General features: G+C 38.1%; 1 protein-coding gene across 14 annotated transcripts in view; it reads right to left on the bottom strand.

Annotated features, from left to right (window-relative positions):
* The window catches only part of Clcn3 (chloride voltage-gated channel 3), a 100,055-nt gene that overhangs the window by 19,095 nt on the left and 54,034 nt on the right, over positions 1-26,926 (bottom strand). For 12 of the 14 annotated variants that reach the window (XM_076553295.1, XM_042262989.2, XM_042262988.2 and 9 more), the window contains 7 exons: positions 13,404-13,561; positions 9,639-9,738; positions 8,193-8,380; positions 5,724-5,846; positions 4,439-4,645; positions 2,717-2,797; positions 1,070-1,615 (listed from right to left, as the gene is read on the bottom strand). In XM_076553295.1, the coding sequence (XP_076409410.1) occupies positions 1,070-1,615; positions 2,717-2,797; positions 4,439-4,645; positions 5,724-5,846; positions 8,193-8,380; positions 9,639-9,738; positions 13,404-13,561 (1,403 nt within the window). Of the gene's footprint in view, positions 1-1,069; positions 1,616-2,716; positions 2,798-4,438; positions 4,646-5,723; positions 5,847-8,192; positions 8,381-9,638; positions 9,739-13,403; positions 13,562-22,788; positions 22,888-26,926 lie in introns of those variants that run through there. The other 2 variants (XM_042262992.2, XM_076553299.1) reach the window with 1 other exon arrangement.

The raw sequence follows: 26,926 nt of genomic DNA, 5'->3' as shown, positions 1-26,926 counted from the left end.
CACTGGCATGTACTGAGCTAATTAAAGGGCTATACAATGCAAAGGATTAAGGCACATTTCACAATCTTCAGTTATAATCTGTCAGCCTGAGCCTAGGACTTAACGAGGGCCTGCCATCTGCCTCCAGCTTCCTCAGTGCTGGCCAGCTACAGCCACTGAGAGTACTGGGTATAATTCTACTCACACTGGGAATCACGAAAAACACCACTCTAATGGTCCTTTCAACTAACTCTGCTAAGAAAAAGAAGAATAAAACTCTAAGTTTTAGTTTTTGAATTTGATTCAATGGCCTGAAAGCAATCTTAAAACTTCCAACCTTCCAATCTCACAGAAGTGAAGCCGTTACTTCACATGAGCTCAGTTTGTGAAAGTGCGCCATCCCTGCCAAGGGTCAGCTGCTACAGGAACCTCAGGTGTCATGAGCTGAAGAACAGGCTACGGCAAGCTGACGTTCGCTTCTCTGTGTTTGCATCAGGGAGAAAGCTGTGAGTCCAGGAGAAGCCATGTTCCAGGGCACAGGACTTTAGATACTTGATGGATAGCCACAGCATTTATAGCTCTAGCAATCTGATTCTGAGTCCACAGTGTCCATTTAAGCTAACATACTACAGTCTATAGAAGGGAGAATAATGGCTTTTCCTGGATCTATGACCATATTACATGCCAAGGAAAAATTAAAGTTGCAGAGAATGAAGACTGTCAGCCAACTGACTTTTAAAACAAGAGGTTACCCTGTATTATCTGAGTGGATTAAAAGTAATCCTAGGGGTTTTTTCATGTGAAATCAGGATTTATATTTCTAAGAGTTAAACAAGAGAGAGTAACCAGCCAGCCATGGCTCTAAAAATGCAAGAGAGGGAACACAAGCCAAGGAGTGCAAATGCAGAAAAACAAATTTGGGCCACCGTCTCCAGAAGTCACCAGAAACCTCTCGATGTCAGACCTATGAGGGCTTTTCAGATTCTGCTCTCAGAATTGTAATCATTTGGATACAATTTCATTTCTCATTACACATAAATATTTTGGACATCTCTAAATTATTCCAGTATCATCTCACATGAGCACTTACCTTGATACCAAAAGTGAATACTGTCATTATTATTTTAAATATGAGTGCTAGACACAACTGCCAGATAGCTGAATACACTCCAACGCCTGCTGGACGGTCAGGAATATCGTCAACAATTTTACTGGCATTCATGTCATTTCTGTAGTCACAAAGAGAAGAGGATTCCAACGGCCCACAATCTGTAAACAGCTCTTTAATCAGTTCACTGGTGTTGAGCCTGGTGTAGGGGTTGGGGAAGGCTATCACAGCAGTAATGGCGGCAACAATAATGACTTCGAGAACGGGGTACTTTCCAAACTTGGTGGACTTGCGTCGACGACACCAGGCAATATTTGCCCTAATAAAAAAGGCTCCCCAAAGCCCTCCAAACACCCCTAGGAGAATAAAAGGGAACAGTTCAAAAAGGTACCAGGGTGTATGATACTCCACATAAAAAAGGACCAGACGGCTGTTCCCAAATGGATTGATGGATCTCAAAACAAATGCAGCCACCAAAGCAGCAAAAAATGATCTCCATAAAGTTTTCAGAGGAAAATAATAGCTAACCTAAAAAACAAAAAGAAAAATTAATGCTATCATTTCTGATTCATTATAACAAGTATAAACTTGACTGTAGCTAGCTCAAATTTTGTTGCAGCTTGAATTTACATGATTTGCCCTAATAAAAAAATGATGCTTTTTCTTTGACTATAACTACAAATTCACAATAACTGATTACAAATGTCTAATAATCATTTAGAATACCAAGAACTGTTTTTCAAAAGTAGTTTCATATCTAATTCAATCATATCAGCTAAAAATAAATATCCCCTTAGAAACTTTTGTTAATTCATTAAAATGTAGTTGATTTGTCTCTTCTCTAAAACCGAAAGAAAAAAATTTTAGAGTCAAGCACAGGCATATTTTTATGTAAAATATGAAAAAAGGAAACCAATGAGAACACAAAACAATATATTCCACCAAAGCAATAAAATTATTTCCTTAAATATCAGTAACTGTTAAAGAAATAACCATATAAATTTTAAACAAGCAAATTATAAAACTTTAATTAAAAGTCAGCTTATAAAGTGATTTAAAATAGTAAAATACAAATGTGGACTATAATTCAGCCAGAGATATACAGGTTTTAGTGGCTTCCATTAAGTAAAATTCTTATTTTGCTTGTTTTAAAGATGTCAACAAAGCTCAGCTAGAACAATCACTAACATTTACACATGAGTAACAGGTTAAAACAGGTGGCTGTAATGCGCAGATGCACACTTGATGCTCAGCAGTCGTAGGAGATGCTCAGCTGTCAAGTGTACACATACTCCATGCAGAGGCTCACAGCGATCCAAGACTCCAGCTCCAGGGAGTTGACACCCTCTTCTGACTTCTGTGGCCACCTGCACTCACATGAATACACCCACGCACAGATGCATACAAGTCATTTAAAACAAATCCTTTCTTGAAAAATTAAAACACAATTTTCCGTAGTTGTGGGTTATGTATAAATTATTACTTTTTATGTGGGAACTACTTTAAAACTTTCTAAAAATAAATTCAAAAACTTGAACTCTATTATACCAGCTATAAAAATTAAAAGCACACCAAGATACAATTTTAAATGTAATTCTGTCATTTTCAGTGCTATGTTTTTGTACATACCTCTTCCAAACTAAAAAGAACTCCTCCAATGGGCGCACCAAAGGCCACAGAGACACCTGCGGCAGAGGCAGCAGACAGGACCTACAAAGAGAACATGGTTTGGTTCTAGTCCCCTGATCAATTCAGACACAGCAGACAGACTTCACACTCCATGCTATTCCAAATGCCTTTTCTGATCCTAACCTACATGACCTGTGAAGCAAAGGCAAGTATTCATTTCTTCTAAAAAGTTATTCTTTCTTTCCTACTTTAGTTTAAAACTCATTTGCACTCTTTCTACTCAGTTAAAACATTAACACCAAACATACAAATGTGAGTGTATTGTAGAGAGAAGGAAATGAATACCGGCAACCTTCAATACTGAAATTTACTAACAGGGAAGAGAGGAACACGTGGAATGGGTAAATGTTTACTTATTTTTTAAGTAGGCTATCATTTTTCCAGATTTTGGAGCTAACTGCTTTACCATTAGTAATTACTCTAAACTTTGTGAAAGACATCAAACATTTCTCTGTATTTTACTATCCAAAGCACTCTGAACATCCCGCCACACTTGGTATCACTCTAAGTATGTTCCAAAGGCATCATTCTAAATACAAACAACAGCCCCTTTGAGTCACCGACGAAACGGTGAAGACAGTTTCAAGGAAGGAGACCCACACACATTCTTGGGCCCCCAGGGCACTTCTCTAGGGGCACTTATTGCTGACTCTCCACCTGAAGGAAATCAACTACACTGTCGTTTCTTTGGAAATTGACTGAATTATTATTCTTAAGAATCTTTATCCCAGGGCTGGTGAAATGGGTCAGAGGTTAAGAGCACTCACTGGCTGCTCTTCTAGAGGTCCTGAGTACAATTCCCAGCAACCATATGGTGGCTCACAACCATCTGTAATGAGATCTGGTGCCCTCTTCTGGTGTGCAAGCATACACACGGAACACTGTATACATAATAAATAAATAAAAATCTTAAAAAAAAAAATCTTTATCCCTTTTACTACTTTGATCCAGTGAATACCCGAGGGTACCCTAAGCACTTGCTCAAATCATCCCAGTTTACACTTCTGTAAAGAGCATGAATTGTGTCAAGCTGCAAGGCAGAAGTCCTAACTGCACAGACCAGCTATGTAACCACGGTATCCCAACTTCTCAGGGGCTCCCTGTTCTTTTCTCTGGAACGATCATGATAATGTCACTCAGTGAATATATATAAAATGCTGAGAATGCCACCTAAGTCTCCATAATCCAAGATTTGGATATTTCACTTTTAACATACCTAGACATACGCATACAATTATAGCAATAACACAGTAGATAAAAACAGTATTTGGAATCAGAGAAAAATAAATCCAGATTCTGCTACTAAATCTATGCTATCTTGAGCACATCTGCCAGCTTCTTTCTTTTTAGAGGAGACCACACCTGATTTCCCAAGCCAGAACATGCAATAGTGTCAAAAACCAAGTGAATACAAACAGCAAAGGTATCTGAGAAATCAACTGAAAGCAAAGGGGTTCCGGCTAGTCTGACTAAACCAGCAGTAGCAGTCAATTCCAGAAGAGCACAAATTAGGAAAGGACAGACAGACGGGCTACACCCAAGTTTCCATCTGAGTCGGCAGTTTGTCCGAGCGCGTTTCCCAGATCCCGACACCGACGTCACTCAGGACGTGGAGCTCACGTGACACCACTGCTCTGTTACGGAGCTGCAGACACCACTCACCTCCCTCTTCTTAGCTTCATTTGTGCTGTACTTGGGAAAGAGGTAGGAAAAGATGTTTCCACAGCAACAGGCAACGTGGACCAGGGGGCCTTCTTTTCCTAAACTCAGCCCTGATGCCACAGCCAGCACTAACGTGATGGTTTTAATCATTAAAGTCCACTTCCCCAAGTAACCTCGGATGATGAATCCACTCAGAATTGTTTTGATCTACAGAGGAAAGATGGAGGCAGTTTAACCTTTAGGAACCGTGAGAATTTAACTCAGCGAAAACATTCTCATGTTTCACCCACCAAACTTTGGCAAACTGTAAAATATTTCGTAATTTAAAAAAACTTTATTTTTACACATACGATAAATCTGCATATAATTATATATGTAACCAAAGATAAAAGGCAACCCTATCTCAGGAACAAATAAAAATACTAGGTCATGATAAAGTATATGCAGGGCCATAGTGATATGTAATCAAAGGCCAATTCAAAATTTTCTGTTGTAGGAATAAACAAAGTATTTAGATAAATCTGTCCGTCATGAATAAAGACATTATGTCTTCTCATCACACTATAATCACGTGGATGTTCTTACCTACCACAGAGGATGAGCGATAACCAAAACTGCAGGCATTGATTCCTTATTAAGTATATTTACCTACACAGCCTTTAAAAATCACAGTTCATTTCTAAAATATGTAAGAAGAAAACTTCATTTTTAAAAATAAAAAAGAGAATTAAATGAGTTCAAGCTTAAGTGTTATTCTCTTTTAAATTACGACTGATGAAACAAAAAATAAGTGTGTATACTACTGATCTACTATGGTCAAATTCTGTTCTTAAAATATAAAATGACGAAATTTATAAGTTATCAGTTTATTTAATATAGCCAACAGTTGTAGAAAGGGAAGGATACATTACAATTAGAGTCGAACAGCAAAATATCAACTAATCCATCAAAGAAATTCAGGCCATAAAACATTTCTGACATTTTTGTTTTTCAAACCTAATTTGCTTATTTATGTGCTATATATTAGTGGTTGAGAGACGTGCGCGCGCGCACGAGAGAGAGAGAGAGAGAGAGAGAGAGAGAGAGAGAGAGAGAGAGAGAGAGAGAGAGAGAGAGAGATTGATTATCAACTTCTATATTACAGGCTAAATAATCTCTCAAGCCCCCAGCTTAAATTTTTTTTAATTTTTTTATATTAAAAAATATTCTATTTTCTAAAAAAGTACAATTCCTAAAGATAAAAGGCAGAATATAATTTCCATGCAATGAATATTATATGGCTTACCTCTGGAATTCCAGAGCCACAGGCATATGGAGCAAATACTTTCACCAAAGAAACTGCAAGAAAGGCAAAACTCAAAGCCCAAAAGATGTACATGATATAGTTCATGATATAAGATCCTGGGCCCTAAAAAGCAAAAACAGCAGGAAGTATGAACATGAGTCCGACAATGTACCACTAATTCAAGTGCCTGTCACATAAGAAATGTCTGTAAAACTTATCGCTACTGTTATTAGTATTTTTGGATTTGGGATTCAGATATGCACCCAGGCTGAGCTCAAACTTCTAAGCTCAAGAAATGTCCTTGCCTAAGCTTCCTAGACAGCTGGGACTACAAGTACATGCCACCACACACATGACTGGGTAAAAGTTCTAACAGTCTCTTGGTTTATTTCCGCAATGATAAAAGCTTTATGTGAACAAGGAATTGAACAGAATCCAAAAGCTAACCACTATCCATGCTAAAAGCCTTAGTCCCATTTGGTAAACTTCCTAGTTTTCCTGATTTCTAAGGTCTTGTTACAGAGACACAGGCACTGACCCATGCCTACCCACAAATGTTTTAGAAATCGTTGGTGGATGCCGGGCGGTGGTGGCGCACGCCTTTAATCCCAGCACTTGGGAGGCAGAGCCAGGCGGATCTCTGTGAGTTCGAGGCCAGCCTGGGCTACCAAGTGAGCTCCAGGAAAGGCGCAAAGCTACGCAGAGAAACCCTGTCTCGAAAAACCAAAAAAAAAAAAAAAAAAAGAAATCGTTGGTGGAGGTAACTTGTGCGGGCACTTGGATTTTCCCTGTATTTGTCTGCTTGCTTGTTTGATGTGTCCGTGTGTTTGGCTGTGTGGTTTACTGATGCACAAGCATGCAGAAGTCCACAGAGTACTGAAAAGGACAGGGGGATTCTCTGGAAATGGAGTTAGAGCTATGAGCTTCCAGGTGGTCCTGAAAATGAACTCTGGTCCTCTGCAAGAGCAGCGGCCACTCTTAACCCTGAAGCACCTCTCCAGCCCAGCACTAAGATTTCATCCTCTTTCAACTCTCCCAAAGATCGTCAAACTGACTTTAATTAAGCAAGGTAAGAAACAAAAGCCACATGAAATACAATACCAAAAAATATTCTTTTTACCTAAACTTTGGCTATAATGAAAGTTTTTAAAATATAGCCATATGGGAAAATATAAATATCTGTATTTTAAAATATATTCATATGTAAATATATAAATATCGAATCTTATCCAAATTTAAGCTTTATTACAGAACATCGCTGTAATTATATAATTAAATATTGAACTACTGCAAAGAAAAACATAGGGCCTTCTACCATCTGCAAATACATACGCCTAGTTCCAGTCTAAGGCCTGCTAACCCTTTTTGTTTGGGAGGCACATTTCCTGGCAAATGGAGATCTCGGAAAACTCTTAACTGTACATAATACAGAGGTCAATGGATTGTGGGGAGCCCAGCACCACTGGATACATCTATGCCATAGTTCCTGCATCTATGGCTCAGGGGACGGGGGCAGAAAGATTTTAAGAACCAAACTACCAGGAAGTCTACCTTAAAAGGTCAGCATAAGCAAGGCCAGAACAATGGCAGTATTGATACACCCATTAATGCGGAAGAGGGGAAAATCCACAGGACCCTACCCTAGACAAAGAACTACAGGAACCAATGGCAGCTAAGGAAGAAGTATTAGTCTCCGCCAAGGATGAACCCCCTTGTTAGTTAACCAATACAAAATGGTCAGCCCCTGCAAACACAGACAAACAAACCGAAACCAGCTCAGCAGGATGTATTTACTTGTTCATGCACACACACATACACACATACACACACACACACACACACACACACACACACACACACACACACACACAATGTAACAACAATAAAAGACAGAGACTATCAATTTCAGAGTAAGGGGGCATAGAAGGAGTTGGAACGACAGTACCCAGGAGGGATGGAGTGAGGAAAGAGAAGAGAAAAAGGATGTACTTTATTTCAATTAAAAATCTATCTTAAAAAACAAAAAAAATAAAGCTGAAAAAAATTTTAAATGTATGAATTTCTTTAAAGTATTCCAACCTAGAAAGGCTGATTTTATAAATTATGAAATACATCTTGCACTTCCATAATTCGTATGTTCCCATCTTAGAGACACGTCAATCCACTTCTTTAACTTCACACAGCTCCTGTTGCACTAACTATACTTCTCTGCCACAACCTGCAATCAATCTCTATCATAATCCACGTGACTCATGATTATGCATTAAATGACACAGAAGCTACTTGAAACAATATGCCCTTGTTCTCACTGTATTTAAAGATTCTCCATTCCTCTCCGCTAAGTACAGACTTTGTCTTTTTCTCCTTTGGTGCAGGTTATAATCCCCTAATGTGTGATTAATTCTATAACTAAAGGAAGCGGACACACTTATCTACATCAAAGCTAACTCATCTTGAGCAGAGACTTACCTCTGCTTGACCTATGATCAACTCTGCCCACGTTTTCCACTGTGGACACTTATCCCTCTCCTCGAAGGTCGTTTCATTGGAGCCCCAACAACACTGCTCATGGTTATACCACAAAGCACTGAGGCAAATGCCCTCCTTTAGGTCAGTCATCCAGTCAGCAGCAATGTCTATTAATCCAGCCAGGGCTCCTGTAAGAGTGCATTGGACAGGTCCAAAATGTAAGTCTATTTAGAGAGCGTTGAAACTATCTAGTGAAGAGATTAATAAAAAGCAAAAAATCTTCCTATAAGCCAAGGGTCAATTAGGAACTATTACCTAAATTTAAGACTTAAAAATTTAAATACATTTATTTAAAATCAAATACAATTTTAAAAACTGTAAATAGCTCTATTTTAAAATAAAACTGATATTTTTTGGAATTAAAACCGACACATCATTAAAATTAATTGCAATTTTAAAAAGAGAAAAGGTTATTTTAAAAAACACTAAACACCTTGAACAGACAGCTACTTGACAGGAGCTTCACAACTATGGCAAATGAAATTGGGACATTTAATTAGCATGTTTCCATTCTAAACTTAATCAGTAGACTTATGAATGAATGATATAGACCTTATTAAAATTTAATGCTCACAGCTAAGCATGGTGGCACACACCTTTAATATCAGCACTTGGGAGGTAAAGTGAATCTTTGTAAGTTTGAGGCCAGCCTTTGTCTACATATCAAATTCAGTATAGCTAGAGTTACATGTTGAGACTGTCCCAAAACAAAAAAAAAATAATAAAATAAAATGTTCATTAAATATAATTAAGGAAGTTCATATCATTCACTGAATAACTTCACAATAAATTTATTTTTTTAATTAACAGAAAGCTATACATATGAAGGTTATCTTACTGACAGAATACTAAAAATATATAAAGTTATGCTAAAATCTAGATTACTCTTATCACAAGAAAGCAATGGGTCATACAGACATGGGTTTTTTTAAAATATATATTTACTTTATTTTATGTTGATGGATATTTTGCCTGTGTGTGTGTGTGTGTGTGTGTGTGTGTGTGTCACATGCATGCCTGGTGCCATGGATCCTCTGGAACTGGAGTTATAGACAGTTGTGAGATGCCATGTGGGTGTTAGGAATTGAACCTGGGTCCTCTAGAGAAGCACCCAGTACTTCTAATCCCTGAGCTATTTCTCCAGCCCCAGAACACAAAATTCTTATGCATGCTAGTTATCAATACTTTTTCTATTCTCCACAAAAACCTTACTTTTTCATGTGTTCTGTCGTACATGACAGAAGCCAGGAATGATTACAACTATCCCTAGAGGTACTCAGACCATCGGCTGCTGGCTGTTCAGCTCCACTCTCTGGGGACCTGGTGGCCACACTCTCGGTTAACTTAAAATCAAGAGCAAAGGTTGGCGGTAAAAGTTCTCCTTACCTGATGCCAGTCCTGTCAGCGTGACTACGAGCCATCCTGACCAGGCGTCATACAGACTCTTTGTCATTTCCCATGCTGATTCTTTTTTTTTACTGTTGATCTGAAATTAGAAATATTTGTTTCATTTTTAAACTGCATTTCTCCAGTTCTTGAGTCTAATTTTTTTCCAGGTATCACAACACAGAAAGTGCCTTGCAAACTAAATAATGATACTGTTCCTAAAAGCTGGAGGATAAACACCATTCAGAGAGCTGTACTTTAAATAGGAACCTGTGGATTTGAGTGTGAGGGGCCCATGAGCCACATGGAAGTCTGACCTCGGCCGTTTCAAACTACATCAAATTCAAACCTTAACTGCTCCACAGATCGCTTGCACATCACAAGCTGGATAACCTAGCTGGAAACTGCTGGATTCAGGAGCCAAGTAAATGCTCATGAATATAACAGAAGTCACATGGGCAGAGACATCCCCAAAGTAACAGAACTGGGAAGACACAGACACAGAGCTTCAACCCCACTTGTAACAGACTAAGACTCTTCCTTCACCACGCGATCGAGAAGAAAAGTGTCCTCAACTGACTGAGGAGAGGCAGTTAGACATTACCAGGGAGGAAAGCTATTTGTTGCAAATCTCCCCTCATACCTGTCTTCCCAAGAATGGTTTTCTAAGCCTGTCCCTAACTAGTTTCTTTAGTTCTACTCAGAACTTAGCTTTAAGAAGCCTATTGTCTGTCCAGGACTTCACCACTCAACTATCCTGTAGGAGAGCTACAGCTGGAATTCAATGGCCTTCTCTATTTCAGATGGATCATTTATTCAAAAGCCACGAGGACCAATTAAAAAACACAGTCAATCCTATGCTGAATGAGGAAATTACACTCCTTTCATAATAGAAGAGTCCAAACACAGATATCAACCACTTTTAGAACTGGAGGTAGGGCATGTCTTAAAAGCAGTCACTAAGTTCCATTCTGCATTTCCTTGATAAAATAAACATATTTTTAAAAGATAATATTAAATCATTTTCAGACAGAGTCTGTCATTCTTCTTGTTCCTCTGCATACAACAGTCACCTAATCAACACGGCTAGGGTATTTTCAGTATAGAAACACTGTGTGTACATTGCCAATCAACAAATATAGAAATCACCTAAATGCTTACCAACATAGTATTGGTCAAGTAAGCTGTAATGCATATAAAGACTTTTCTAAAGAAAACACTGGTGATACCTGTCACTTTGTAAAGCAAATTAACAACAATGTAAAGTATTTTTACTCAGTGGTACTTTTCTGATACTACCTAATAAAAATTATTAATACAGGCTAGATTAAAAAAAAAAAAGTTTAGGCCCATGAAACCCCCTGAAGTTTTACAAGAAAAACTATTTCCAGTGTAGTTATATGCCAGGGCTGGAGAGATGGCTCAGTGGTTAAGAACACTGGCTGCTCTTCCAGAGGACCCAGATTCAATTTCCAGCACCCACACGACAGCGCACAACTGTCCATAACTCCAGTTCCAGGGGATCTGACACCCTCACACCAATGCACATAAAATAAAATTAAATAAATTATTTTTTTAAAGAAGATTGTATATGCCATGAGTTAAGTTCCCAGGACAAAACCCAATCAACCAACCAACCACTGTTCACATCTGACAATACACATAGATCAGCAAAGTATTATTATCCAAATGATGACTTCATGTGAAGAAAGTATATCCTCAAAGTTCAAGGTGAAGCAATGGATTTTAATATAACAAAAGGCAGTGTTGATTAAGACAACTTCAGAATGCACCCAATAGCTAATCTTTCAGAAACTAGTACTTATTTTATTCTATCAGAAAATAGCTATGATAATCTAAAATGGCTATTGAAATATTCATAGCTTTTCAAACTACAATTGTGTGAGGCTAGATTTTCTTTTTATTCTTTAAGCAAATAAACCATAACATTAGAATGCAAAAGCAGATATAAAAACCCATCAGTCTTTTATTAAGCCAGAAAATCAAGAGGGTTAAAAAAAAAAAAGCACTCTGCAAATACTTTTTTATTTTAGAAAATGTATTATTTTAATATAATATAGTTAGGTTTACAAATAATGGGCTTGTAGTCATAATTTTAAGTGAATGAGTATTTTTTTTTTTTTTTTTTTTTTTTTGGTTTTTCGAGACAGGGTTTCTCTGTGTAGCTTTGCGCCTTTCCTGGAACTCGCTTTGGAGACCAGGCTGGCCTTGAACTCACAGAGATTCGCCTGCCTCTGCCTCCCGAGTGCTGGGATTAAAGGCGTGCGCCACCACCGCCCGGCGTGAATGAGTATTTTTAAATGTTCTAAATTTTAGTACTTAACAGGGAACTATTAACTCATAGAAACAAAAGTTTCTTGAGGTTCCTCAATACTTTTTCTAGTTCAAAGGACATTTTAAGAATGGCTGGACGAAGCCGGGCGGTGGTGGCGCACGCCTTTAATCCCAGCACTCGGGAGGCAGAGCCAGTTGGATCTCTGTGAGTTCGAGGCCAGCCTGGGCTACCAAGTGAGCTCCAGGAAAGGCGCAAAGCTACGCAGAGAAACCCTGTCTCGAAAAAAAACAAAAAAAAAAAAAGAATGGCTGGACGAGAGCAGTGAGTTCATGTGCTTCTTTTCAGTTCTGCCCTCAGGTCAAGAGCATCTGAACAATCCGTACTTTCATACAGAGCACAATCTATTGCAAGCTCAGGCTTCACATAAAAACAGACACCAATACAAAAAATTACAACTAATTTGTATAAACTTATTTTGATAGTAAATTTCAGATACCAAACACATGAATGAATGAATGAATGAATGAATGAATGAATGAATGAATGAATGAATGAATGGAGAGGCTTTGACAATTTGGAATTTTGATATAAAAGAAATTTTCTTTCTCTTTTTGAAAAATTGTGTTTTAGATTATACCAGTTTATATTCACTGTACTGTGGGATTCAGGGGATGGGGTTGTTTTGTTTGAGACAGAGGCTCCTGCTCCTCAGTTTCTTGGTTACTCGAATTATAGGCATGCACTACCATGCCTCAATTTTATTTATGTTTTTCCTTTAAAAAACCAGGGGCTAGAGAGGTGGCTTGGCAGTTAGGAGCACTGGCTGCTCTTCTGGGGGGCTCAGGTTCAATTCCCAGCACCCACATGGCAGCTCACAACTATCTGTGACTCCAGTTCCAGAGAATCTGGCACCTCACAGAGACATACATGCAGGCAAGACACTAATGTACATGAAATAAAAGCAAATCATTAAAAAACAAAACAAAACAAAACCCAGTGGCTTGTTATGCACACAAAAAGCTTTATCCAGGATCCAATTTGAAAAATATCTCAGCATTTAGTCCTGGGAAAGGAAATGTTAAGTAACAGCAAAATCCTACAGAATCATTCTTTTTCTCAGTACATTGTCTTCCTTTTGCACTAGGCTTATGCAACACGGTTCTTGCTGCTGTAGCTGCTGAGACGCTGAGAGCGAGTATCTTGGTGTCCTCACCCAACTCCTAGGCTGCACTTCTCCCTTCCCTTCATATCTTGTCAACCGTATTTCCTTGTTTTTAAACCACCTCAAACCCTGCCCAGAAAAATACGGGGCATAAAGAGCCAAAAGAGACAAACCAAGACAAAGGGGGAAATGCATCATGAATGACATGTCAAATATATTTTAATGTGTATCATTTTGGTGAACTGAGATCACTGGCAGAACACAATTTTAAACAGTTCATTTCGTACCATTTTTATAAAATACTTACACGTCTGTGTCTTTCTCTGTCTTTACACTTCTCTCGAACCCAGTCAATAGTATGGAAATCATCATATGTACCAACACCTGGGATCGGCTCGTCCAAAAGATCCAGCAGGTGTGTAGCGCTATTAATGCTGCCTCCATTTGTCATTGTATAATGAGTTCCTGCAGAACAAAAGAGAAAGAGATTATTTTAACAGTGAATTTTCCAACTTCCTTACAAATTGGTAAGTAACACAAAATCACTGAAAAGTAGAGGAAATGTTGATCATCCAAAATTTCTTTCTAATTTTGGATAAATTAAGGTATAAAGGATACTCATGACCTTATATTAACAAGCAGCCCAATGGTCATCTGGTATTCTGGCCAAGAGAATTTTGTGTGAATTACTACCATTTACTGCCGACAAGATAAACTCCAGTTATCTACTTGTGAAGACTACTTGTGAAGACTGATAAACAGAAAATGATTTTCATCTAGTAAAATGCAAAGAGTTGTTTTCCAGCAGGAAAGAAAACTCTCAGAATTGTAAAGGTCTGTGTTGTTGTTTGTTGTTTGTTGTTTTATGTCTTAACAGGATTTTCTTTCCTTCACAGACTATATACATTTCTGTATCACATGTTCGCTGAATCGGTTTTGTCATCAAGCTGGTTCCTTCATTAGGGTTAAATAAATCTTTGACATATATTTACTACATATTTTACATGTGTAAACAAATTTAAAAAACAACTGGAGAACTGAAGAAATGCAGATAACTTTTAAATATGAAAATAAGTTCATTCTAACAAATGAAATGAATGCAAATTTTTAAGTATGTAAATACACTGAGCTGTCAGTTATGTAAAAAGAGGCCTTGACAAAAAGTTCCTAATTTAAATACAAGCCCTTTGGAAAGACAAATGAGAATGCCCTCATAGGCTCATCTATATGCATACTTGGTCGCCATTAGAAGAACTGTTTGGAAGGATTAGGTGGGTCCTTGTTGGAGTAGCTGAGTCTTTGTTGGAAGAGATGTGTCTGGAGATGGGCTCTCAAGAGTTCAAAAGCCCAGCCAAGCCCAGTCTCTCTCTGCCTGCTAAGTATGATCTCTCAGCTCTCAGCTATTGCTCCAGCTATGACTGTCTGCTTCCCACCATGATAATGGTCTAATCCTAAGAAACTGTGAGCAAACCCCAATTAAATGCTTTCTCTCGTAAGAGTTGCCTTGGTCACGATGTCTCTTCACAGCAGTAGAACAGTAACTAAGACATACACAAATAATTTCAAACCCACAAGTTCACTATTAGGAATTTTTCTTTAAGTTTCTATCTGTACAGTCTCCAATTCAGTGTGGGTAAAATTTCCTAAAACTTGTTACAGAAGAAAAAAAAAACAAAAAACCAAAACCATGAATGCCAGAGTATTTATAATCTGATACAAGAGTTGGCAACAGTTAGAGGGCAAGTATCTGTGGCATGCCACAGAGTTCCAGCTACTTAACTCTGCCACAGTACCACAAAATAAAGCACAGAAACACACCAGTGGATGAATATGAAAGCATTCTAAAAAAAGTTTAAGAAACAGGTGAAAATTTGTCTTAAAAAAAATAAAGAGATGAAGGGCAGGATCTGTCACACTGGCCACAGTTTGGCAACCTCTAATCTACAGACCTTGTGCCAAAAATAAATATAAAATAAATTAAAACAAGAAATCAAAATGAGACCTATTTCTTTTTCCCTGACTTTTAAGGACTAAGCAAATTTTCTAGATGACCTTGCTTTGCTGTCTTTTTGTTTTAAACTGACTTTTATGTAAAGATAAAGAGATAATCACAAACATATCAAATAAATTATCACATAGCAACACTGAAACAGAAGTCTTCCCCAAACAGTAGGTAACACATCTGGATGTCAGCAAGAGGTTCTCCTACATACACTGGGTAGGAGAAGTAAGAGGACATGGAGCTCCCACGCCAACCCAAGGACCTCAGCACTGTTAAGACATAAGCCAACAAAATACACCATTTCCTCATCATTCAAATGCCCTAGAAACAAGGTATGAAAATGGGAATATCTACTTCCTTTTCCTTAACAGGGTTTCTCATCCCCCTACTGAACACACTTGAATGTTTGCACTGGGAAGGTGTAACATGTCTACAAAGGGAATAGTAGAGTGATTTAGATGTTCTGGCCCAAGTGCTCCAAGAATAAACAACTTAGTGGTATTGGCTGACAGTTTAAAGATACAATCTCTGCACTGCAATGTTCAAAATGTGAGCACTCAAATTTAAAGCTTTACATTCTTCTATTTTGATAGAAACTACTTTAAAGGCTAAACATTTTCAGAAGAAAAGCCATTTATCAAATTATAAAAGCATGTGCTACCTCAACAAATGTTAAGAATATCTACTTTGCTTTCTTTTGTTTTTTGTGTTTGTTTGTTTGTTTGTTTTGTTTTGAAACAGGGTTATTTTGTGTAACCCTGGGTGTCCTGGAACTTGTTTTATAAACCAGGCTGGCCTCAAACTAACAGAAATCTACCTGCCTCTGCCTCTCAAATGCTGGGATTAAACGTGTGAGCCACCACCAGCCGGGTTTCTACTTTGCTTTCTATATGGTAACATTAAAACTGGTAAATTAAAAATATTTTGGAGGGTAGTATCAAGAGCCCCTATGCGTAGTACTTTGTGGTATTTTAGGCAAAAACAAAAGAAAGTAACTCTCATAAGGAAAAAAAAAAACAAATACACCCAAATTAAGGAAATTTTGCACAGTAAGTTTGTTTGTATTCCTTAAAATGTTGAAATTAGCTGGATGTAGTGGTGGATCTCGGTGAATTTGAGGTCTTTGTAGTAAGTTCCAGGATAGTCAGGATACACAGAAAGAGCCTGTCTCAAACAAACACCCCCAAAATGTCAAAATTATACAAGATAATGAGCAATGAATAGTCTTGTGATTAAAAGACATGACAACTAACTGTAAGATGTGCTCTAGGATTAGATCATGAACCAGAAAAATATAGTATGGGCACTGGTCTGCTGGAAAAGATGTACATTATTGTAAGAATGCCAATTCTGATTTTTAAAAATTGTAATATAATTACATACACATGTACTTTTTGTTCGTTTTTCAGGACAGGGTTTCTCAGTATAACCCTGGCTGTCCTAGATCTAGCTCTGTAGACCAGGCTGGCCCTGAACTCAGAGATCCACCTGCCTCTGTCTTCTGAGTGCTAAGATGAAAGGCGTGTGCCACTACTGTCCAAATGTACTTCTTTATTTGGGAAAAGTACGCACTTTCTCTGAATTTTACTCTTGACATAATTAAAAATAAAGTATATCATACATTTTCTATAGAATATGTTACATGTTTTATATAACTTTGGCATATTTAATACAAATGCAAAGAATAAAACACAAAACAAACTAATGTAGTAAAATGCTAGTAATTCAGAAATTTAGATAAAGCATGGAGGATTCTTTGTATTAATTTTCACTTCTCTAAGTCTGAAGATTCTTTTTTTCTTCAATGCTGAGGATCATGCATGCTAAGTATACCATTAAACTACACCCTTAGCCCTGAAATTGTTTAAAGAATCTACTACATGGATAAAGAAAAGGCTCAGTCAGTGAAGTGCCTGCTGTGTATGCATGAAGACCTGAGTTCAGATCCCATAACTCACCTCAAAATCTAGGTGCAGTAGTGAAAGGTTAGGGGGCACAGACAGGAGGAGCCATCTCTGGGGCTCGCTGGCTCGTGATTCTAGTCAATTAGCCAGCTCAATGTTAGTGAGAGGCCCTGTCTCTCTCAAAGGGAGAGAAAAGGAAAGGAAGAGAAGAGGACTATAACAACACAAAGAAAACTGGAAAGATGGCACAAAGGTACAGAAGTACTGATTCCTCTTCTAAGGACCCAAGTTCGGTTCCCAACAGAACCACCTGTAACTCCAAATCCCCAGGATCCAATGCCCTTTTTTTGGCTTCTGCAGGCAGCCACACACATGTGACATACACTCATGCACACACACACACACACACACACACACACACACACACGAACGAACGAACGAACGAACGTACGTACGTACGTACGTACGTACGTACGTACCTTTACCAAACAATGAGGTGGAGACTGACTGCGGACAACACCATGCATCAACCTCTGGCCTCCTCCACATGTAGTTGCACACACACATGCACAGACAGAATACATCCACTACACACACACCTCATGCATACACGAGTCAACTACTAAATGCGCTACAAGCTCCAACACTTTTGTCCTGTGTTGCCCTTATCTGAATGGAGCTCAAGAGCTCACACTTCTGATTTCACTGCCTTTCTAAGCACACTCAGAACTTGTGAACCCTTCAACATAATGTACAATAATAACACATCACCAGGACCACGAAGAGCACTTCGAGACTGTGTGTATCATGAAGCTATGCATGTGGCATATCTATTTCTCCAACACACTTGTGAACTGGAGCACAGCAAACATTTATATTCATCATTCACATGTTTTGAGCTTAGAGATTTTCAAATAATTACCCTACAGAAACTATTCTAACTTGCCAATTCACAAAACTATGCAGCAAATCAAAACTTGTGAAAACCAAAACTTTTCAAAAATTCAAATATTTTCTCTAGGGATACCTCTAAATGGTTTTTATGTACTTTGTTCCACCAAACACACACAGACACAAACACACAAACTAAATTGTAAAAAAGAAGAGAGGAAAAGACGCTTTAGTCTACTCTAATACATCATAGAGATGCATACACACCTCACATGTGCAGCAACTTTAAAGGTATATTTCCTAACATTAACCACAGTCATAAAATATTCAAATACGCCATTTCTTTGTATACAGTTCATAGCAATATATGTGTTATAAGGTTTTGCTTACATATGCAAAAGTGAGATAAACAGAAACCAATTACATGTGTATTAAATCTTTTAATAAGCAACAGACTGAACAACTTTATCTTTCAACATCATTTTACACATGAAGTAGACAAGTTTTAGGCATTATCCAAACACAAACTGAAGTTCTCTTACACTTAGGGTAAACTTCTTTTATACTAAAAGAATTTCAAGAGTTGGTTAATATAAAAATGATAGCATGGCTTTTCTAAAACTGATATATACAAATAAGCTCTGGAAAATAAAGAGGTCTTCAAGGTTAAGAGTTGCTTCCTTGATTATGCATTTCTTTGTTTTCAGCAAAAAAAAAAAATGCCTCTTACAATTGGATTTTATTAACCTAAATTCACAGGATGCCATTTCTCAATGCAAATGCTGCCCTCATTTACTTATCTTTAAAGACAGTAATGAAGGTGTAGGAGAATACCTTTTAAAACTATGAATGAAGTCCTATGACCTTATTTCCTTATCCTGTCCACATCTGTTCCCTGACCATCGGAGACACACATTACCAGGGAAAAGAGTAGAACAGTATTACTGGGGCTGGAGAGATGGCTCAGCAGTGAGAATCACTCATTGCTCTTGCAGAGAACCCAGGTTCAGTTCCCAGTACCCACGCAGAAGCTCAGAGCCATCTGTAACTCCAGGTCCAGGGCTTATGATGCTCTCTTCTGGCTTCCATCGGCATTGCATACACATGGTACACATACATACATGCATGCAAAACACTCATACATATAAAATAAGAATTTTTATTCAATATTATTTCCAAGTTTCAATGAATAATTCTGAAAGCCATACAAAGGAGATAGTCATAAAAGCAAATACTTTGAGCACAAGAGATATTTTCTAGATTTCAACAGTCTATAAGGAAAATAAATGGCTAGAATTTCTGCAAGAAGTCATATGAAGAGCCCATCTTGCTCTATTACTTGAGATGTGCTGTGGGAAGAATGAGAGAGAACCAATTATCCAGAAGAGTCATAACAGACCAGTGGTTGGCTTCAGCCTTTTCCATTTCCTGTAAGTGAAATATATAGACCGTACTTACTTACAAGCTGGCCATATCTGTTTTAGATGATGAGTTTTTCATTCACACTTTCTGAAAGTTATATCATTAAATGGACACACGCATCATTTTTGATGAGCTGTTTAATATATTTTCTATGATGCACTATAACTTGAACATCTTGATCACTTGACCATTGCAAACAGTATCTGAATTATATGTATATTCTTGGTCATCTTTTCCAGTTGATTTCAACTTTTCCTTGTCCCCTTTTTCAAAGCCTAATTTCAAATATTTATTTTTAGTAACTAGGTATATCTTCAAACTTAAAATGATTAAATAATCAAGTAATTATCCTCATCAAAAGGACATTATTTGTGCAAAAGGCCCATATTAATATTGCCCATTTGGTGCCCCTTTACTTCTCTTCTGGTAAATTACCTTACGCTTTTTAAAGAAAACTTCTACCCTATGAAGTCTGCAGTCTTGATTTGGAGATCTATCAATCCATGCCTCAGCCAAGAAAAAAGGAGTGGAGCTCCCCTACCAAGCATGGGCCACTGGGTCTGAACTCTCTGAGGACAGCGGGGAGGGAGCGAATGGAAGAAGGGAGGGTCCACCAAAACTAGCTGCTGGATATATAAGGCTCAAACATATCAATACAAAAAATGAAACCAATTCATTTTAACAGCTAAACCATCAAAAGGATGAAGCTGGCTCCTGCTACTTGGATTCCAAGATATTACATTATATTAAAGTTCGTTAGATCTCAAATTTAAGACCAATTTCCCCATGACCCTGCAACACACACACACACACACACACACACACTCTCTCTCTCTCTCTCTCTCTCTCTCTCTCTCTCTCTCTCTCTCTCTCTCTCTCTCTCCCTCCCTCCCTCCCTCCCTCCCTCCCTCCCTCCCTCCCTCCCTCCTCTGGAGGTTTGACCTGCCAATCTAATGTCTACTTATAATTACCTACCAGTTAAAATTCAGTAATAAAAAAGTCTGGACAAATATTTTCCTTCAGAGGAGCCTGGAAAAGAAATTCCATGACCTTCACATACTTGGATGGTAGAAGGTTTTAGAGAGTCAAATGCTAGCTCTGCTACCTATTAGCTTTGTGATCCAGCACACATTGCTTATTAACCTCTTAGCCCATAGGTCCATTCTGTCATCTACTTTTAGCTTAGAGGCCAGTATGTAGACCAGAAGCAGAAAAGTAATAAGAAAGATTAACATTTGACAGACAAAAGGAAATAAAACAAAGACGCAACTTTTAATTTTGTTCAAATATTTTGGTGTCTAAGACTTCACTATATTGTATTATACTTTGATATTCATCTAATATGATTAAATCATACAGTATTCATCTTAATCTAAAACACTGGCAATAGCAAAAGAGAAGGGGAGGGGAAAAGTATCTTCTACATTTAGGCAAGGAATCCTTCAACTTTAGAGGTGGTGAGGGGAGTCTCAAATTTTTAACTAATCACAATTATGCTAACATATCTACAAAAACAAATCGCTTACAAGTATGATCAACAACATAATTAGTGGCGATTTTACAGTTCAAATACCAGTAACACTGCAAGACTTCACTTAGTTAATGACCTGCATGCAGACTGACCTGCAAGTGACTTCACCAATTCACTGTACTAAGAAGGCTTTTCAGCTTCATTTCATTCTTCTATGGCCATAGAACTGTAAAACACTCTGACACCACGGAAATAAAATGCACTATTTACTAATTATCTGTAACCTAAACATTGATTTGTAGACAATAAGTCTAACTGTTCATTGAAGAAATTTTTTTTTTTTTTTTGGTTTTTTTGGAGACAGGGTTTCCTTTTCCTGTGTAGCTTTGCGCCTTTCCTGGAACTCACTTTGTAGACCAGGCTTGCCTCGAACTCACAGAGATCCGCCTGGCTCTGCCTCCCGAGTGCTGGGATTAAAGGCGTGTGCCACCACCGCCTGGCGAAGAAATATATTTCTAATAAAGAATAATCTTTTCAACAAGTGATGCTGAGGATAGCTATCCATGCAAAAGAATGAAACTAGACCCCCACCACACACACACACACACATACACATACACATACATACACACACACACACACACACACACACACACACACACACACACACACACACAAACTCAAATTAATCCAAAAATTAAGATTAGCTAAAAGTGTAAAACCCTCAGAAGAAAACATAAGTCTTGTGACCCGGAGTTAGGCAATTAGATGTAATACTAAAGCATGTGAAAAATGAAAAAGTGTATCTATCAAGTGGACCAGTTAAAATTAAGATAACTTTTCCATGGAAAGGCTAGGCTCTTACGTAGCTCAGAGCTGAAAACAGTTTAAAAAAAAAAAAAAAAAAAACAAAAACACCAACTACTAGCACTTGTTGAATACGTATAGTGCAACAGACATTGTTCTTAGTACAGCTCATCCAACACAACAATACTGAAAAGTAAGGATAATCTCCCCGCTCCCCCCCCCTTTTTTTTGTTTTTAGAGACAGGGTTTCTCTGTGTAGCTTTGGAACCTGTCCTGGAACTTGTTCTGTAGACCAGGCTGGCCTCAAACTCACAGAGATCCACCTGCCTCTGCTTCACAAGTGCTGGGATTAAAGGCGGGAACTACCACCTCCTGGCCTCCATTTTATAAATTTGGAAACAATAGAATACTGTATGAAATGAAAGGTTACAATGTAAGTAAGGGGTGGAATATGCACTTTTATTCCAAAGTCGCTGCCACTGTATTAATAGGATAAAACAAAAAATCATTTCCTGATTGGTATATTTATATATTTTAGGGTAAGTGGACACCTTTGTCAAGAGTAGGTTCCGAATGATTAGTCAATGATGAATTCCTAAGCAAACGTGCATATGCACTTAGCCCATGGCCAACTGGTCCAACCCTATCCACAACAACCACTATGGGAACTCTGCCTTTACTTTCAGGATCCAGATCACTTTTTACTGTATTGCCTAAAATACTACAATACAGTGCTATGGGCTGAAGGGATGCCTCGGTGATTAGAACGCCTATATCCCAAGCAAAAGGACCAGTGTCTGGATGTCTCAAACCCACATAAATGCCAGGGAAGCATGGCAGCCAGCTCGTCATTTCAGCCTTGGAGACAAGAACTCACAAAAGCAAGGGGCTAGGAAGACTAGCCCTGCCTGCTGTCAGTGCCGAGTCTCACTGTTAGACCCAATGAAGTTGGGTCAAAGAAAGTCGTCCTCAGCTAACAAGGTAAAGAATGATCAAGGGAGATGGCGAGTATCAACCTCTAACCTCCATACTCATACAGACACATGTGTATGCATGTGCACGCACAGGCGCACACAGGCAGGATGAAAGAGAAAGTGTTGTACTCTTAGTCATGGACAGCGTTTTGCTCTCAGAATACACATTCCAATGTGCTGTGATAATGCATGCCCAATTCCACCCTCATGCCTTTACTTACACAAATTAAAACATGCCTCCAGGTAAATACGTAGACGCTAGTTTTTAAGACCTTTTGACTGCAGCCTACAGCATTCCGCGCTGACACAGCTTACAGATACACACCTAAATAAAATCGAAGTCAATAAATGATACTATTTAGTAAGTTGTGATTTTTCACTTTTTGTTTTATCTTTTAAAAAATACTTGCCAATTTCATGACCAACATTTTAAACATGAAAGTTTACACAAAAGTAGAGAATAATAAATATCAAGATTGTCTACTTTTCCATTATTAAAGATCTTTATAGACCTCCTGCTAGCTCTCACTGTATAGTTGTTAAACAGTATTAAATGAAAAAATTACAAACTGCTACATCTTACACTGGATTCAGTAATCAATTCCATAGTTATATAAACAGCAACCTAATTTTTTTCTCACTGATAAACACTCAAATGACATTCTTTCACAAAAAAAGTAAACATACCATTGCTTAATAAGATTGTCATTTATTTCCTCTGGGCCAATTTCCAAAGTTATGAAGGAGAACTTGGCATTCCCACTGACATTACGTATTGCTCTCACAGCAGACAAGCGTAAAGCAGATGCTGAACATTACGGACAAAGGCGGGCAGACACCCATGTTTAAGTATTCCCTGCCAAAGTCACTGCTGTCTTGAGAGCAGCAGGTCCAGCCACGCATGTTCTCTCCCTCTGGGAGTGTACTGATAAGGACTGGTCATCCTGGTAAGGGAGGAGAGGGTAAATGTAGCTTGAGAACAGAGGTCCCTGAGTTTTGTAAAGTAAAGGGGCAGTGCCAAGGGCTGTCAATGTGACTCAGGTGGTAGCATGTACAAATCCTAAATTTGATCCCCAGCACTGCATAAACTGGACATGGAGGTACACGCCTGTAATCCCAGTGCTTGGGAGGTAAGAGGCAGGAGGATCAGACATTCAAAGTCATCTTCAACTATATAATCAAGTTCCAGGCTAGACTGGACCACATGAAACTGCTTCAAAAAACAGCAAAGGAGGGGCAGGGGCAGTGCCCAGCATGGAGCTCTGCAGTCAGTAAGGGTCAGTTAGATGGGGGCTAGATCAATGACAGTATAAATGAAATACAGAAGGCTATGCTCTGAACATCTGTTCAGGCATCTAGTCACATTTAAGTACTGAAACCGCAAAGCCTCAGAAGCTCACACAGAATCCAAAGAGAAGGCATACAATTAGCCAGTGTCAGTGCAGAGCTCCGGCCTACCCCAATGTCTGTTTAGTTCTCTATCGTGTACCACCTCAACAGCAAAGACGGCACCTTCGATAGACAAGGTAGATGAAAGTTCCTATGCATACTGGAAGGAGGTTAAACATGCACTTCTGATCTCTGCACAGACAATGATCTGTAGACAGCATCAGAGCAAATAATAAAATCGGCAAAAGAGAAGCTGAAGTAAATTTTAGTCTGAGTTGTAAAGGAAAGACCACACACACACACACACACACACACACACACACACACACACACACACACACCTAAAAATTAAACACATATTAATTAAAAATCAAAAATAGAATTTGAAAGTATAATTTAGGCCACTAGTCTCCTATGGAGGTAATAAGGTAGAAACCTCAACACAAGAAAAAATGCCAAAATTACAAATTTAGTGAATGTGGTAAGAAGTCTTCTCACATCCTGAAAAAATTAATATAAAAAACATTTCTGATGTAGGATAAGCCATGAGATTATTTAAAATAAAGAACCACAGTAAAGTGTCTGCTGGTTACTTTTAGAAAATAGAGCTAGAAATACTAAGATCAACAATTTTTTAATTGAAAATGTGAATACTATGGGCAATATACATCTGACAACAGGACCTTGTTATAACAGTGCTTGAAATCACACAACAGTGTAAAACAAAGCATCACAAACATCAAGCGACTCTCTCTGTTTTTAACCAGAGCCTACAGGATGCCCTTATTACAACAATAGACTTTAACGCCTGGATTTAAAAGTTGTACAAAAGTGGAGAATACTATGTTTTCCAGAGGGAGGAAAAGCAAACACATCACCGAGTGTGACAGGGCAGGGAAAACGCTTTAAACACATCATCACGTTCTGATGCAACAGAACCAACCATGCTCTGACTGGCTCTGTACCAACAGCGTCTATTCATTCTAGACTCCACCACAAATGCCTGGCAAATTCCCTGGTTCCTCGGAAAATGGCCTACTTAGTAACACCTGCCAAAAGCAGACTTGTCTCTTCCTCTCCTAAAGAGCCATAGAACACTCAGTCTAACAGCAGTTACAAGAAATTAACATCCTTGGCGATTTGTTTTCAATATCAAAGCCTTAAGGGCCCACTAGACTCAAGCGCAGATCATTTGAGACTTGTACACTTGAGAAGAAGAATGTCTTATGATGGAAAGGGCCAAATGCTCTGAATCAAATTCCATAAGTTTTAGCTATTAATATTACTATTGTAGCTACCCTCAGTCTCCACAGTACCTAGTCGTAATTTATAGGAATGCAAGAGCTTCCTAAGTAATTCAAATAAAACAAGAGGCAGTCAACCATTTTTAAAGGCTTTTAACATGGAGTAAGTGGACTATTAACCCTGTCCCCTCCAGCCCCACAGGAAGTCCAGGGGCTGGTGAGATGGCTCAGCGCACTGAAAACTGCTGCCAAGCCTGACACCAGAATTGAGTCCCGTGACCACGTGGCGGAAAGAGGAACTGATTTCCACAAGTGCCTCCATACACATGCCATGGCACATGTGACCACTGGCCTCTTAACACACACAGATAAAATAAATGTAACACACACAGCTTTTAAAGTCAATCATGAAAAGGCATTAGTAGATGAAAGGCATTCAACCCCCAAATGACTTAAACTTCATAAAAACATTAAGAAGCCAACATAGTGAATAAAACTAGTACAAATAAAGTTTCTTTTCTTCCTGAAGAAAAAAAATAAGAAAGACACAAATTATGAAAACCTGGTTGTTTCTACATAGCATATTTACTTCCAAAGATGGCTATTTCTAAAATATCATTTTCGTTTCTAATCAATGATATATAAATGATTTCTATCTTGAGTCTACTTGTTCTTCTAGCCACTAAAATATGCACTTAAGTAAAAAGCTTCATTATTTTATTTTTATTCATTATTCATTTATTTTATTCATATTATTTTATTTATTTATGCTATCCATTTTTGTCCCACCTTTAAAACTGGAGATTAAGTCCAATTACCAACAGAGTTAATTCCTAGCTCCAGCATTACTAAACATATCCATGCTTACTTTATCAACACCCTCTACAATTTTATACTTCGAATTTTGCCTCGTTCCTCCTTACCAGCCCAAAGATCTGCTTCTAATTATTGCATTTTGTCCTCATGGGAAAGCTGATTCCCTCTTCTTGATTTAAGTTACTTTCCTATGTCCATGTTACCAGTTCCTTTGTGCTGATCTATGGTTTCAAAGGGTCATAAATTACAGAAAACAAACACCTTCTCATCCATAGACACTAGAACAATACAGTATGTTCTTAAAGACTAATAACCAGCGGGTTTATACTACAAATAGACACTGCTTCGTAAAACCCTCAGCTCACATTAACAGAGGAAGTCTCATCCCAGAATCTGAGTGACACCTGAGCTTCTAAGAGTGGTTCAGGCCTTCAGGATTATCCTCGGAAACTAAGGACAGGTCACAGAACTTTTTATTTTCTGTTTCTCTCCTGGTAATATCTGTATGTCTAGTTTCATGTAAGTTTTGACATTTCTTATTTCTAGTGGGTTTTACAGACAGTCTATAAATTAGTCCTACCAAAGACTACCAACCCTAACCCTTCTAGTTTATCATTACTAACAAATGGATGTTGTCATCACTCAGAGAAGTACGGCCTGTCTGGTTTCACCATTTAAATATTGATTAGCAAATACTATGACATTTGAATAATCACTGTTCAATGAGATTATTACTAGAAAACTGATGATGGGAACAAAGAGAAAGAAAAAAGAAAAACAACAACCTCAGAGAGTAAAAAACTAGAAAAAAATTAATCTTTGTACTTTTAGCTATATTTCCTCACATGTTCTAACATTATATATATATATATGAATATATATGGAAATGGTATATGGAAAGCAACTCATA

Source organism: Peromyscus maniculatus, chromosome 17, assembly GCF_049852395.1.
Source record: "Peromyscus maniculatus bairdii isolate BWxNUB_F1_BW_parent chromosome 17, HU_Pman_BW_mat_3.1, whole genome shotgun sequence".
In the NCBI taxonomy this organism is placed as follows: domain Eukaryota; kingdom Metazoa; phylum Chordata; class Mammalia; order Rodentia; family Cricetidae; genus Peromyscus; species Peromyscus maniculatus.
Note: the sequence above shows the minus strand (reverse complement) of the source record. Positions and strands in the feature narration are given on the sequence as shown.